Source organism: Salmo salar, chromosome 08 (assembly GCF_965601325.2).
Source record: "Salmo salar chromosome 08, fSalSal1, whole genome shotgun sequence".
In the NCBI taxonomy this organism is placed as follows: Eukaryota; Metazoa; Chordata; class Actinopteri; order Salmoniformes; family Salmonidae; genus Salmo; species Salmo salar.
Genome location: NC_138298.1, coordinates 12,983,918 through 12,997,725, shown reverse-complemented (window position 1 = coordinate 12,997,725; position 13,808 = coordinate 12,983,918). Strand labels below are relative to the sequence as shown.

Below are 13,808 nucleotides of genomic sequence, written 5' to 3'. Positions count from 1 at the left end.
ATGATAGGGTTTGATTATATTTAATTTGAGTCCAGTATATGTAGGGTTGGGCGATGTGGACAAAATATCATATCACGGTATTTAAAAAAAAGGATGGTATTTTATATTTTTGAATACTAAAAGTTCTGCATTTGCTTTTATGCTTTATGCTTTATGTGACCCTAGGCTGGCAACACAAACGTTCTAAGTGATTCCAATGGGTCTTTCTCCATTCTGATTTGTTTTATACTCTTCAATTCAGCCAAACACTTTCATAAATTTCAGTGTTTCCTGCACTTATTTGAGATCATTTCCACATTGCCACATAGGGCTGCATGATATGGGCAAACAATCTAGGCCTTATTTTTAACCAAATATTGCAATTGTGGTTTGACTTGTGATTTAGAGCACAACACTTGGGTGAACTAATGATTATTCTAATTCTATAGTTAGAATATAATAGTGAGCACTTTGAATACAGTGTTGTTATTGTGACAGGGTAGGAACCAAAGTGTTGATAAGGGTTTTCTAGGGGACCCTATAATCTTTGGCTACATTTAATGTTTTCCCTTAGCTACTTCATGTATCTAACATATTCATGCTTTGCGTATTCCTCTTTGATTTAGAAGAGACTGTTGCACAAACAACATGCTGATTTAGGTCAACGCCATCACTGGTATGTTGGTATGCTAGCCAGCTAACTAGCGATTAGCATTAGCGGCTAACAAGATTTAGGCCCAACTTGTTAAGAAAAGACAAACTAGCTGTTTGCAGACGTAAGAAACACAAACTAAGTGTAATTATAGAATGCTAGTGGATTTATATTAAGAAGCAAAGTGAGCAACGTTGTCATCAACGTTGTTGCTGTGCTGCATGCGGACTAAATGCAAGTGTCTCGTGGTCGAGGAACAACAAATGCGCTCCATGAGGGAAAGGGAGAGGGGCTAGGTGTGGAATACCGTTATATCGTAAAACACGCTATACCACCCACCCTTAAGTGTATGCACTGTTTGTAGCTAGGTCTTATTAGATGTTTATCAATATTTGAATGCATTACTAATACAATTCATTAGTCAAGACAAATGACCATGCTTCGTAGTAATGGAAAATTGAATGCAATACCTTTCAGGTTCATTGGTAGGATACCAAAGTTTGGAATTCAAACTCAATTATAAGGCCCTTGAATTTGAAACTAGGCTACCTAATCACTGTCTTACTATTAGTGGTGGTAGTTCTGCTGTATAACCTGTCATATCCTGTAATAAAGTCCTTTTAATGGCACAATGCCGATTTCTTGTAATTAAATGGACAATAAAGCGTGTCTTATCTGTGTGTTCTCCTACCTAGGCTAGTTAATCCTTGGTGGCATACCAAATGTCACCCTATTCCCTTTATAGTGACGTACTTGGTTAAAAGTAGGGACCCTGGTCAAAAGTAGTGCGTTATAAAAGGAATAAGGTGCCATTTGGGACTCAGCCCTTGTCTTGCTCTACTGTTCTTAAGAGTGTGTGGCTGGCTACTTTCATTTATTTCCTAAGTTCTTTATGCATCAAACAAAAAATGCTTCCTCCCATCTACCTCCCAGGCATGCGCACCAACAAGCCTCTGTTTGCCATCCGGAAGAGCTTCAAGGTGGAGAACGCTGGGGAGCTGCCCCTTACAGTCACGTCCATGAACATCAACGGCTACAAGTGCCAGGGCTTCGGCTTTGAGGTGCTGCAGTGCAGGTCATTCAGCCTGGACCACAACTCCTCGTCCGAGATCACCATTGCGTAAGTCAAATGACAGAAGAATGGATGCAGATTGTTGTTGAATCTTTTTTTATGTGAACATATTTTGTATTAACTCAACAGTAGTGTACATGTGTCAGGTTACTTTCAAGTGAAGGGTACATAAAGTAATGGAAGAAAAAGGGATGTATCATTTTTGTATTAAGTCCGAACGTATCAAGACGTTTGTATTGTTCAGTTGATCATTTGTTGTTATACGAGACATATCAAGAAATTGTTTTTGGACATTTGTAACGCTCATTGACCTCATCTCCTTCTGTCCTTTTCCCCCCACTGTCTCAACTTCTATTTTCTCTATCTCCACTTTCTTTCTTTTCACCCTCCTCTTTTCCTCTTCATCGCTCGCTCGCTCTCTCTCTCTTTCTCTCCTTCTCTTACTCCACCTTCTTCCGCCCCTTCTCTTACTCTACCTTCTCCCTCTTCTCTTACTCCACCTTCTCCCTCTCTCCTTCTCTCTCCTTCCCCTCTCTCTTTCTCCACCCCCTCTCTCCCTCCTCCAGGTTCACTCCAGACTTCACGTCGTCCTGGGTGATCCGGGACCTGACCCTGGTGACATCGCGCGGCTCATTGTTCCCCTTCACCCTCAACGTGACGCTGCCCCACCACATGCTGCCCCTCTGTGCCCAAGTGGTGCCCGGCCCCAGCTGGGAGGAGACATTCTGGGTGGTCACCCTCATCTTCACCTGGTCAGTGCCACCCCGAGACGCATAGACCAGTACCAACTTAGTGCCAACTTTGGGTGAAGAAAAGCCAATGTCGTACACAGCGTCATGATTTTTTGTTGTTGCATAAAACAGGTTTCAGGTTGAAAGACAATGGACTTTGACTCCCCAACCAGATTACCAGTGTCTACTTCTTTTTGTCAATTTGTTGGCACTGGTATCACCAATGAATAACCAGCCATATCCTCTCTCTCTCTCCTCTCAGCTTCTCCCTGGCGGGTGTTTGTCTGATGGCTTTCCACCAGGCCCAGTACATCCTGACTCAGTTTTCCAGCCCCACCACCCGGAGCATCTACAATTCTGCCTTGTCCCGGGACAACGGCCCCGTCAACAACATCACCCCCAACGGAGTCAAGTAAGACTCTCTGGAATATATTTTACAAGAGAACCAATCAAATATTTGTACTTAAAATCAACAGTTTTACATGGTTAATTACCAATATAAAGCGTTATTAAAGTTAGATGTTTTGGTGGTACTTGATATAACACTCCAGTAAAAGTGTTCCATCAACCATGTTGTAAAAGTAGCTGCATGTTATCTACATAAACCTGAACTAATTTTGTTCTTTAAATGAAGCTTATCACCCATTTGATTAGCTGGTGATAATGCACTGGTATGGGTTTACACATACACAGTCTCTAACTGGTTGTTGTCCGTGTCCAGTAAAATGAAGGGCAGCTGCAAGACGTACGTGGACACCTGCCACAACTCCGACAAAGGAAAGGGGCGTGGCTCCCCAGCAGTGGCCAACGGCTCCACCCCCCGGCCACAGCCCTTCTCCTCTTCCTCCTCCTCCAAGAAGGGTGCCTCCACCTCCCCCTCTCAGCCACAGAAGAAACACAAGGTGTCTGTTTACTATGGCAAGTACAAAACCAGCTCCTCCGCCATAGCGGCGACGGCCGGCCCGGCGACTGAGGAAGTGCGGGAACTAGACCTAACACCCGACCTGGGAACCCTGGAACCTTACCTGTGCACGGACGCCTGCAACAACAACGAGCCCACGTTCCTCTGTCAAATCGACATTAAGAAAACGACACAGCACTTTAAGGAAGCTCCCCCACAGAGCGCCGCCCAGGGGGAGGACAGCAAGGGGCCGGCGGCGGTTATGTTTCCCGTGGAAACGCAGGCCGGCTTCCCCGACAATGTCACTGTGGGCCCGGGCCCCCGACCTGGTCTCCTGCTGTGCAGCCCCGTGACAGAGAAAAGGTACGACCTCGGTACACATTTGCAGTTTGCAGAGAAGAGGGACACATCAGAGAAAAGGGACAACTCTGAGCTAGAGGTGAGAGATACACATGGAGATCAATTGGCTATTACTTGGTTTTATTTGATAGCTTGCTCTGATTGATGCTCGTAGCCTGGTTTCTCCTACAGCTCTGTAGAGATTTTTTTGTGTGCAATCTAAGTACTTCAGTACAGGGTGGAAATGTGAATTTAATCTTTCTCTCGTTCTCTCTCCCTCCAGACCAAAGAGGATGGTAAAAGCCAGAGGAAGAAGGCAGAGAAGACGGAGGCTGGTGTCCCAGCCTTGAACAACAAGGCAAAAAAGAGTCGCAAGAAGAACACAGAGGGGGTTTCTGGGTACCTGGCATCTTCAAATCGATAGACAGCGATAGACAGCGTGCTCACTTACAAATTAATCTTGATTTGGTGCAGAATTCCGTTTTGTAAAATCTATTGGGAATGAAATTGACAGCACTCAAAGGACAATCTTCAATAAGTCATTGCTTGCCCTACACTTCGGATGAACCTATTCATCCCACACAGATGTGATGCACCTAATTCACACTGCGGCTTTTGTTCATTGACTAAAAGTAAAAGATTTCACGTTAATATTTTCTAACTGGGTAGAAAGGGAAAGGGTGAATTTGATTATTTTGATTTGGGATTGATTTAAATGTAAGAAACAACCGTTAATTAGCTACCCCCGGCAGGCGTTTATAGTAGAACGTTCAGCTGTGTTGAAGGTTTGTAACCCTGTTGATTGTAGAATCGCTGCAGGAAATGTAAAGACATTGAAAAGGGACATTGGTCTTCGCTGTTCCCACAGGCTACCTGAACACAGCGTGGTTGTGATGTCAGTGCAGGAGAGGGAACCGGAGTGGAGAACAGGAGAACAACAACAGAATATGAACGGATTCCGCACTCGGAACCGCTGCTCCACAGGAAAACCAGACGCACCAAAGCCCAGCCCCATCCCCGACAGCCCCCTCAAACAGAACGGTGGGTACATATATACACACACACACACCAGGGTTTCCGTTAGGAAAATGTGGCGGCGGAAATTTGACCGGCAACCTTTTAATTGACCGGACATTTAAGAAATCTGCCGGACTCATATGCATTGGGTGCGTAACTGATTAGGGCGTCCACCCACAGTTCTCAGAATGACAGAAATCACATTTTAGATTATGGTAATTCAGATTAACAGAACATGCAAGTCGAGAATGCAACGTGCGGAATACCGAATTCTGATGTGCACTTTGAAGATGTTAGAATAACTGTCCACATTTACTTTTCCTCAGCCAAGAAGAAGAATAACGAACAGCAAAATCACTATCCTATGTCAATCTACTATTCCCCATGGTATAAAAGTTGACCTATTCTATTGGTCAGCTTGTCGAGAAAGAAATGGCCTATTCCAAACATACTCTGGGACAGTTGTGAGACGATGAATCCCAAATTCATACGACCAGTAGGCCTCGGCTCCATTAAAAAACCCTGTTAAAAAGTCTGATGCAACAGATCACAACGTTTAGCTTAAGATTAACTATTATTTATTCACATTATAAGCGCAGCAATGCGCACAAGTCAGTAGGCTACGCGCAAACGTTTGTTCCATAACGCAACTGTCACCACACATGCGAGCGGTTTCGTATTTTATAGGCCAAGAGCAGGCTATTACCGGATAACGGAAACCCTGACAAACACACACACACACACTGAAAAAGCTGGGACGTCTATGGTTACACCCCTCAACCACTTGATAACCTGTGGCTATATCTGCCAGTCTGTGGTTAACTTGACCAAAGTTAAACCCTACCCCTCACCTAAACCACCATCCTGTTAAAAGCATTCTGCTGTGTCTGCGATGATATGGACATCTCTAAGTGTATTTACAGCTGACTGACCACAAGTAGGTGCCAAGTGCCTTTTCTTTTTCAACACATTGACATGGTAGATGCTACAGTACATGTCCAGTTTTGCCACATTATCAGAAACATTGGGAATTCCCAATTAAATGTGATGGCTAAAGATGAGAGTGAATGAGTCAAAGTTTGTAGATTGACATTTTATATTGAATATTGGACAGTCCTCAGCATCTCTTTCTTTACATTTTACACTTCATTTAAACAGTTGGAAACAGAAGGGAAGATATGCAAGTGGGAGAAGCTTAGGAAGGTTGGCCATGGGGATTGAAGGGATTGAGCGGTATATTTGACTGGCCTGGAGTGTTACTGCTCGGCCACAGGCTTTACACAGTCCTCAACATCTCTCGCCCTCCTTCCTGTTCTAGGTGTGTGTCTGGTGCGGCCACGGCGGAAGTGTGTGGAGCGGCGCGTGGCGTGCGAATCGGGCTCAGACTCGGGCAGCTCATCAGGTAGCGTGCGGGCTAGCCGCGGCAGCTGGGGCAGCTGGAGTTCTGCCAGCAGCGTTGAGGGAGACAAGGACCCCGATGCCCCGCACCACCGCACACACCACTGCACTACCTCAGCCAGGAAAAGTATGAATGCACTACTGCAGTATGCACACTCACACCACATACACACACTGCACTATATACAACACACACACACACACAAGCACACTTTTATCTATACACTGAGTATACAAAACATGATGCTCTTTCCATTACATAGACTGACCAGTTGTATCCAGGTGAAAGCTATGAACCCTTATTGATGTCACTTGTTAAATTCACTTCAATCAGTGTAGATGAAGGGGAAGAGACAGGTTAAAGAAGGATTTCTAAGCCTTGAGACAATTGAGACATGGATTGTGTATGTGCCATTCAGAGGGTGAATGGGCAAGACAAAATATTTAAGTTCCTTTGAACGGGGTATGATAGATGCCATGCGCACCAGTTTTGTGTGTCAAGAACTGCAACGCTGCTGGGTTTTTCATGTGTGTGCATCAAGAATGGTCCATCACCCAAAGGACATCCAACTGTGGGAAGCATTGGAGTCAACATGACCTCGTATCCCTGTGGAATGCTTTCAACACCTTGCAGAGTCCATGCCCCGATGAATTTAGGTTTTTCTTAGGGCAAAATGGGGTTGCAACTCAATATTAGGAAGGTGTTCCCAATGTTTTGTACACTCAGTGTATACACATTCCCCCCACTCGCTACTGCAGCACCTCGGACAGGGAAAGTGCATACACTGTCACAACCACTGCACTGCTCTTATCAGGAAACATGCCCCTAGAGCAGGGCTCTTCAATCCTGTTCCAGGAGAGCTACCGTCCTGTAGGTTTTCACTTTAACCCTAATCTAGCGCCACGGATAGTTAATAACAATAGTTTTTCACCTAGTTGGCTTGGGGATTTGAACCAACGACCTTTCGGTTACTGGCCCAATTGCTAGGGGTTGGAGCGAAAACCTGCAGGAAGGGTTGGAGAACCCTGCCCTAGAGTCGCAGATTAACAGATTAGGGAATGTGTTTTTTTCCCCCCTGGTCCCTACAAATCAATTTATAACATTTTTGACATGCGTTTTTCTGGATTTTTTTGTTGTTATTCTGTCTCTCACTGTTCAAATAAACCTACCATTAAAATTATAGACTGATCATTTCTTTGTCAGTGGGCAAACGTACAAAATCAGCAGGGGATCAAATACTTTTTCCCCCCACTGCTCTGAAGCTCAGAGGGCTGGGGGGGTTGGAAGTGGGACTGGAGACTCTACAGAGCACTGTGGTGCTGGGTTAGGTTAGGCCAGATGTTTACTTTTCCTTTGGCTCTGAGTGACTTTGTCTGTGTACACCTCATCAGACATGGAAATGTTGCATCCGTCTTTCACCTCACCTATTTCTTTCTCTCTTTCTCTCGGTCTACCTCTCTCTCTCTGTCTACAGCTCTCTCTCTCTCTCTCTCAGCCATCTAATTCCTGTGTTTTGAGGGGTGCAAAATCCACTTGTCACTTAAATCTCTTACCTTGGTGACTCTTTCTCACACTTGCTAGTGCCATTCGTGTTTTCTCGTTGACATAAGGACCGCAGAAATGTTTCTAATGACCTGTCAAATCCCCTCTGGTAATGGCTGAAATGGGCTCAATGGAATACATTGGTTTTCCTCTGCATCTATAAGAACGCTAACACAACGTCTGGGATTTAACGCACCGTCTCGACAGTTACATCACAAGAAAGATATCTTATTTTGATCGGTTTAGATTGATGTGCAATCGAAAAAAAAGTTATGATTTAATTAAAATGTTTGCAAATTAGAGGCGCAACTTCTGAAAATTAAAGCTCAGATTATAGTGATGTTATGTCTGATCTCGCAAACAATGGAAAGCAGGTATAAATAGGTGTAATCTAGAGCTAGTGTTTTAATTTTAAAAACGCATGGTTATCCTTCTCTTGACACACTTGTTGAATTATGCAAGAGAACGTGACAACAAAATGAATAATTCATGAGGCTGTCTAGACAGTGCAGGTAGGCCTAGAGACAGCAAGTGTGTTGTTGTTGGTTGTAGCCCTGTTCCACCCCTTTATACAAATGTATTCATGAATGCAAATACACCCAGGCAAATGAGGCACGTAATATTGTTTATTTTATCACAAAGTATAAAAAAAATACCTGGGAGTAAAAAATATATATATTTTACAATAAATGTAATACCTGAATTCCCACCAAAATGCCTGAACTCCATTCATTATTTGTCCCTGCCAGTACAATGTTTTATGTGCAAAAATGCAGTCAATATCTGATAGAGTTTTTTTTTTTTCAATCTGAACATTTGTAGTATTTTCACTGTTGCATTTATTAGAATTGTTATTTAAACCTTTTAACAATTTCGATTAACATTACTACTCCCACGCTTTCTCTCCCTCTCTGACACTGATATAGTAGAAAAGGGATGAATGAACTAACATGTTTTCATTAGAAAGCAGGGTCAGAGTTGTGATTTGTAGCTGTGTGTCTGTGTCCACAGGGGACTCCATGCAGTACGGTGTCTACCCAGCCGAGAGGGACAGATACCAGACCATGATCTCCACCTACAAGGCCCAGAGGTACACACACATTAACTGATTTAATCGCACAAACACAGACCGATAAATACACACATGTAAACACACACAGCAACCACATAGAATGGAAGACATACTCTTATGGTCATTTAGCAGAATATTTTATATAAAGCTACTTACAGTTCAACCAACAACTGTAGTGTGCAGGCACGGCCATACTCTAAACAACTGAACCACTCTTATCGTGTTTCAAGAAGTGTACTATCATTCTAAAAGTCCTTACTGACAAAGACACTTTGATCCTATCAACCCTAATGGAGAAGTCACAGTTCCAATAATAATGCTGGTTATTTATGTACATTTTTTAAGTGCTTTTCATTACACACATAATCTCAAAGTGCTATATCTGTCCCCTGGTGTGCAGCATGAATAACCTGTACAGGAAGGAGCCTTGCCAAAGCCCAACAGAGCCCGCCCTAGTGCCCCCCAACTTTGCCCCCAGCTTCGCTTCTGTAGCAGCCCGCATGGACAGCACCATGGGTGAGTGAAGTGCTCAGTCAATAAATGTTGACATACCTGTACATCAGAATCTGTGTGTAAAATGTCTTGTCTATTATAAATCTAAAGTTGATCTCAAAAGGGAAGTGCTATAAAATTAGCATGCAAGGGTATTGTTTTGTTTGTCGTTGCATAAATGCGTTTCGCGAATCTGTGCGATTGCTGTAAATGTTTGGTGCGGTAAATCGGGGATGGCCAACCCTCTTTCTGGACAGCCAAGTATGCAGGCTTTTTCTCCAACCCTACTATAAAGCCTGTGTTACTGCTTACCTTGTTATAAATGCTCTATGTTAATTGTTTCCCTCTTCTCTCAGATGTGGCGGGCCAGTATTTTCCTGAGGAGACTTGGTCGGCTCCCTCTGTGCCCCTCACCAATGAGTTCAGGTACAATGCCTCAGAGGCCGTGCCCTACGTACCTCAAGCCTCAGCCCCCTTCAATGGGTAGGTCACTAAGCCAAGAGGAAATGTACTAATTGTGTCTTTTGTACAATCATGTTGTAGCTTAGGAAGCCATTTTCATTGTCAGGCCATGTTGATCATACAGCTATTGTATACAGTAATCATTTGCCTATGAACCAGAGTTCATAGCACTGAGGTGGTATGCCCTAGTAGGAAGTCGACTGTGTGTAGCTCACCCTGCACTATTACCTCAAACATAAAAAACATTCTCATGTCTACCTACTTCTCATAAGCTTCCCAGTAAAGCAATAAAAACAATCAAGAATGCCAGAAGAGTGCTAAAAATGGCCCACATTAACATATGTATCCTAAGAAACAAGGTTCATGAAATAACTTGCTAGTAATAGATGACATTCATATTCTAAAACTCACTTCGATAATACCTTTGATACAGTGGTAGCAATACATGGTTATAACACCTACAGAAAAGACAGGAATGCCAATGGGGCCAGTGTTGCGGTCTATATTCAGAGCCACATTCCTGTAAAGCTTAGAGAGGATCTCATGTTAAATACTGTTGAAGTAATATGGCTTCAGGTTCACCTGCCTCACCTAAAGCCCATTCGGGTGGGAAGCTGCTATAAACCACAAACTGCTAACAGTCAGTAACTGGATAATATGTGTGAAATGCTTGATAATGTATGTGATATCAACAGAGGTATATTCTTCTGGGTGACCTTAATATTGACTGGCTTTCATCAAGCTGCCCACTCAAGAAAACGCATCAAACTGTAACCAGTGCCTGCAACCTTTATTTAACTAGGCAAGTCAGTTAAGAACAAATTCTTATTTACAATGACGGCCTACCTCGGCCAAACCTGGACGATGCTGGGCCAATTGTGCGTTGCCCTATGGGACTCCTAATCACGAGCGTATGGGATACAGCCTGGATTCGAACTAGGGACTGTAGTGACGCCTCTTGCACTGAGATGCAGTGCCTTAGACCACTGCACCACCCCCACTCTGGGTTCAGGTTGTCAGTCAACCTACCAGGGTGTTTACAAACAGCACAGAAATGAATTCATCGACATGTGTTGATCACATCTTTACTAATGCTGCAGAAATCTGCCTTACTGCAGTATCCAAATCCATCGAATGTAGTGATCACAATATAGTAGCCATATTTAGGAAAACCAAAGTTCCAAAGGCTGGGCCTAATATAGTGTATAAGAGGTCATACAATACGTTTTGTTGTGATTGCTATGTTGATGATGTAAAGAATATTTGCTAGTCTGTGGTGTGTAATGAGGAGCAACCAGACACTGAACTTGACACGTTTATGAAATTGCTTTTTCCAGTTACTAATAAGCATGCACCCATTAAGAAAATGACTGTAAAAACGGATCAATCCCCGTGGATTGATGAGGAATTGAAACATTTTATGGTTGAGAGGGATGTGGCAAAAGGCATGGCAAATAAGTCTGGCTGCACAACCTATGCAATACTGCAAACTGAGAAATAATGTGACTTAACTGAATGAAAAGAATAAACTATCCTATGAAACAAAGATAAATGAAGGATAGTAATACGCTTTGCAGCACCTTGCCGGCTACTTCAATGATTTGTTTTCATCTGCAAGATTAGCAAACTTAAGCATGACATGCCAGCAACAAACGCTGACACTACACATCCAAGTATATCTGACCAAATTATGAAAGACAAGCATTGTCATTTTGAATTCCGAAAAGTGAGTGTGGAAGAGGTGAAAAAATCCACCTGGGTCTGACAACTTGGATGGAAAATTGCTGAGGATAATAGTGTACAATATTGCAACTCCTATTTACCATATTTTCATTGTAAGCCTATAAGAAAGTGTGTGCCCTCAGGCCTGGAGGGAAGCAAAAGTCATTCCGCTACCCAAGAATTGTAAAGCCCCTTAACTGGCTCTAATAGCCGGCCAATCAGCCCGTTACCAAATTGTGTTGGACCAGATTTATTTGTATTTATTTTTCATTTAACCTGTAACTATGCTACAATGCTATTTTACATGAAATATATTGACAACAGACTTTCAGCACTTTATAGGGAAGGACATTCAACACTTACACAAATGACTGATTGGCTGAGAGAAATTTATAATAAAAAGATGGTAGGAGTTGTTTTGTTAGACTTCTGTGCGGCTTTTGACATTATCGATCATAGTATACTGCTGGAAGAACGTATGTGTTATAGCGTTACACCCCCTGCTGTGTTGTTGATAAAGAGTTACCTGTCTAACAGAACACAGACGGTATTCTTTAATGGAAGCTCCTCCAACATAATCCAGATAGAATCAGGAATTCTCTGTATCTATCTATGCGGATGACTCAACACTTTACACGTCAGCTACTACAGCGAGTGAAATTACTGCAACACTTAACAAAAAGCTGCAGTCAGTTTCTTAATGGGTTGCAAGAAATAAGTTGGTCCTAAATATTTCTAAAACTAAAAGCATTGTATTTGGCACAAATTATTCACTAAGCCCTAAACCTCAACTACATATTCTAATGAATAATGTGGAAATTGAGCAAGTTGAGGTGACTAAACTGCTTGGAGTTGTTGATGCAACAGTAGCTAAGATGGGGAAGAAGTCTGTCCATAATAAATCGCTGCTCTGCCTTCTTAAAACCACTATCAACAAGGCGGGTCCTAGAGGCTCTAGTTTTGTTGCACCTGGACTACTGTTCATTCGTGTGGTCAGGTGCCACAAAGAGGGACTTTGGCTCAGAACAGGGCAGCATGGCTGGCCCTTAAATGTACATGGAGAGCTAACATTAATGATATGCATGTCCATCTCTCATGGCTCAAAGTAGAGGAGATATTGACTTCATCACTACTTGATTTTATAAGAAGCATTGACATGCTGAATGCACCAAGCTGTTTGTTTTAAACTACTAACACACAGCTCGGATACCCATGCATACCCCACAAGACTTGCCACCAGAGGTCTCTTCATTATCCCCAAGTTCAGAACAGACTATGGGAGGTGCACAGTGCTACATAGAGCCATGACTACATGGAACTCTATTCCACGTCAGGTAACTGATGCAAGCAGTAGAATCAGATATATATATTTTTTAAATAAAAATAAACCTTATGGAACAGCGGGGACTGTGAAGAGACAGGCACACGCATATACATAACACATACACTCTACACACGCGTATGGCTTTTGTATTGTAGATATGTGGTACTGGAGTAGTGGCCTGAGTGCACAGACTTAATGTGTTGTGAAATGTAATGTCATGTAATATTTGTAATTATATGTAACTGCCTTAATGTTGCTGGACCACAGGGATCCTTAATAAATGCAAATGTGTTTACCCCTGTGATGTGGTTACCTGTCAAATTATATACTTTTTTATTGTGAAATTATGTGTGTTAGCTGATTTACAATTTTGTGTTTTCGTTAATGTATATTGTTGTTCTTGAACAGCTTCCCTTGGAACAGTGCCAACAGCCAATGTAACAGCCCGTATGCATACTGTGGTCAGGGCAACTACATGTCAGCAGGTAGGCGTCAAATCTACTGTGTTATTGTGAGTAAAATGTCTTATACAGGTCTCCCTTGAAAAGGGCTTTTGATCTCAATGGTACAACCTGGTGGAATATCATGGGAAAAACACTTACCATTGTATCTGTACCATCGGTCCGCAGGCAACACCAACTTCCACAACAGTTTCCCATGCCAACCAGAGAGCCAGACGGTAACCTACAGCCACCGGCCCAGCTGGAGCGAGGAGTGTTCCCAGGAGGCTCCCTCAACCTGGGATACAGCCGGCTGTGTGGGCAGCAAGGTAAACCTCCGGGACCCGCTGCTGGCTCCATTCAACCTAATCCCCCTAATATCCATCATTACTGCCCCCGTCTGCCTCAGTCAATGACCTAGTCCTAACCACTTGACTTCGTGCAGGTTTACTAAGTGTCTGCACCAAAGAAAGAGATAAAACAAGGAACTGCCTTCATTTACACTTAAGATTCATGTTTTTTTCTTCAACCCTTTATTTTGCCCTCTTGATCTGTCCCCAATGTTTAATTCCTTGTCGAAAAAGGCATGTGCAAATGCTTAGTAAATCTGTCACAGTTAAGCTTAGTATTTAATATTATATATTTATTATATATAATATTATAT

General features: G+C 42.8%; 1 protein-coding gene across 3 annotated transcripts in view; it reads left to right on the top strand.

Moving 5' to 3' along the window:
* Positions 1-13,808, top strand: part of LOC106610024 (transmembrane protein 131-like) — a 125,000-nt gene that overhangs the window by 106,395 nt on the left and 4,797 nt on the right. For all 3 annotated transcript variants that reach the window (XM_014209132.3, XM_014209134.3, XM_014209131.3), the window contains 12 exons: positions 1,565-1,751; positions 2,270-2,455; positions 2,697-2,846; positions 3,156-3,774; positions 3,958-4,073; positions 4,543-4,715; positions 6,010-6,216; positions 8,644-8,722; positions 9,105-9,220; positions 9,553-9,679; positions 13,113-13,189; positions 13,334-13,473. In XM_014209132.3, the coding sequence (XP_014064607.1) occupies positions 1,565-1,751; positions 2,270-2,455; positions 2,697-2,846; positions 3,156-3,774; positions 3,958-4,073; positions 4,543-4,715; positions 6,010-6,216; positions 8,644-8,722; positions 9,105-9,220; positions 9,553-9,679; positions 13,113-13,189; positions 13,334-13,473 (2,177 nt within the window). The remainder of the gene's footprint in view (positions 1-1,564; positions 1,752-2,269; positions 2,456-2,696; positions 2,847-3,155; positions 3,775-3,957; positions 4,074-4,542; positions 4,716-6,009; positions 6,217-8,643; positions 8,723-9,104; positions 9,221-9,552; positions 9,680-13,112; positions 13,190-13,333; positions 13,474-13,808) is intronic.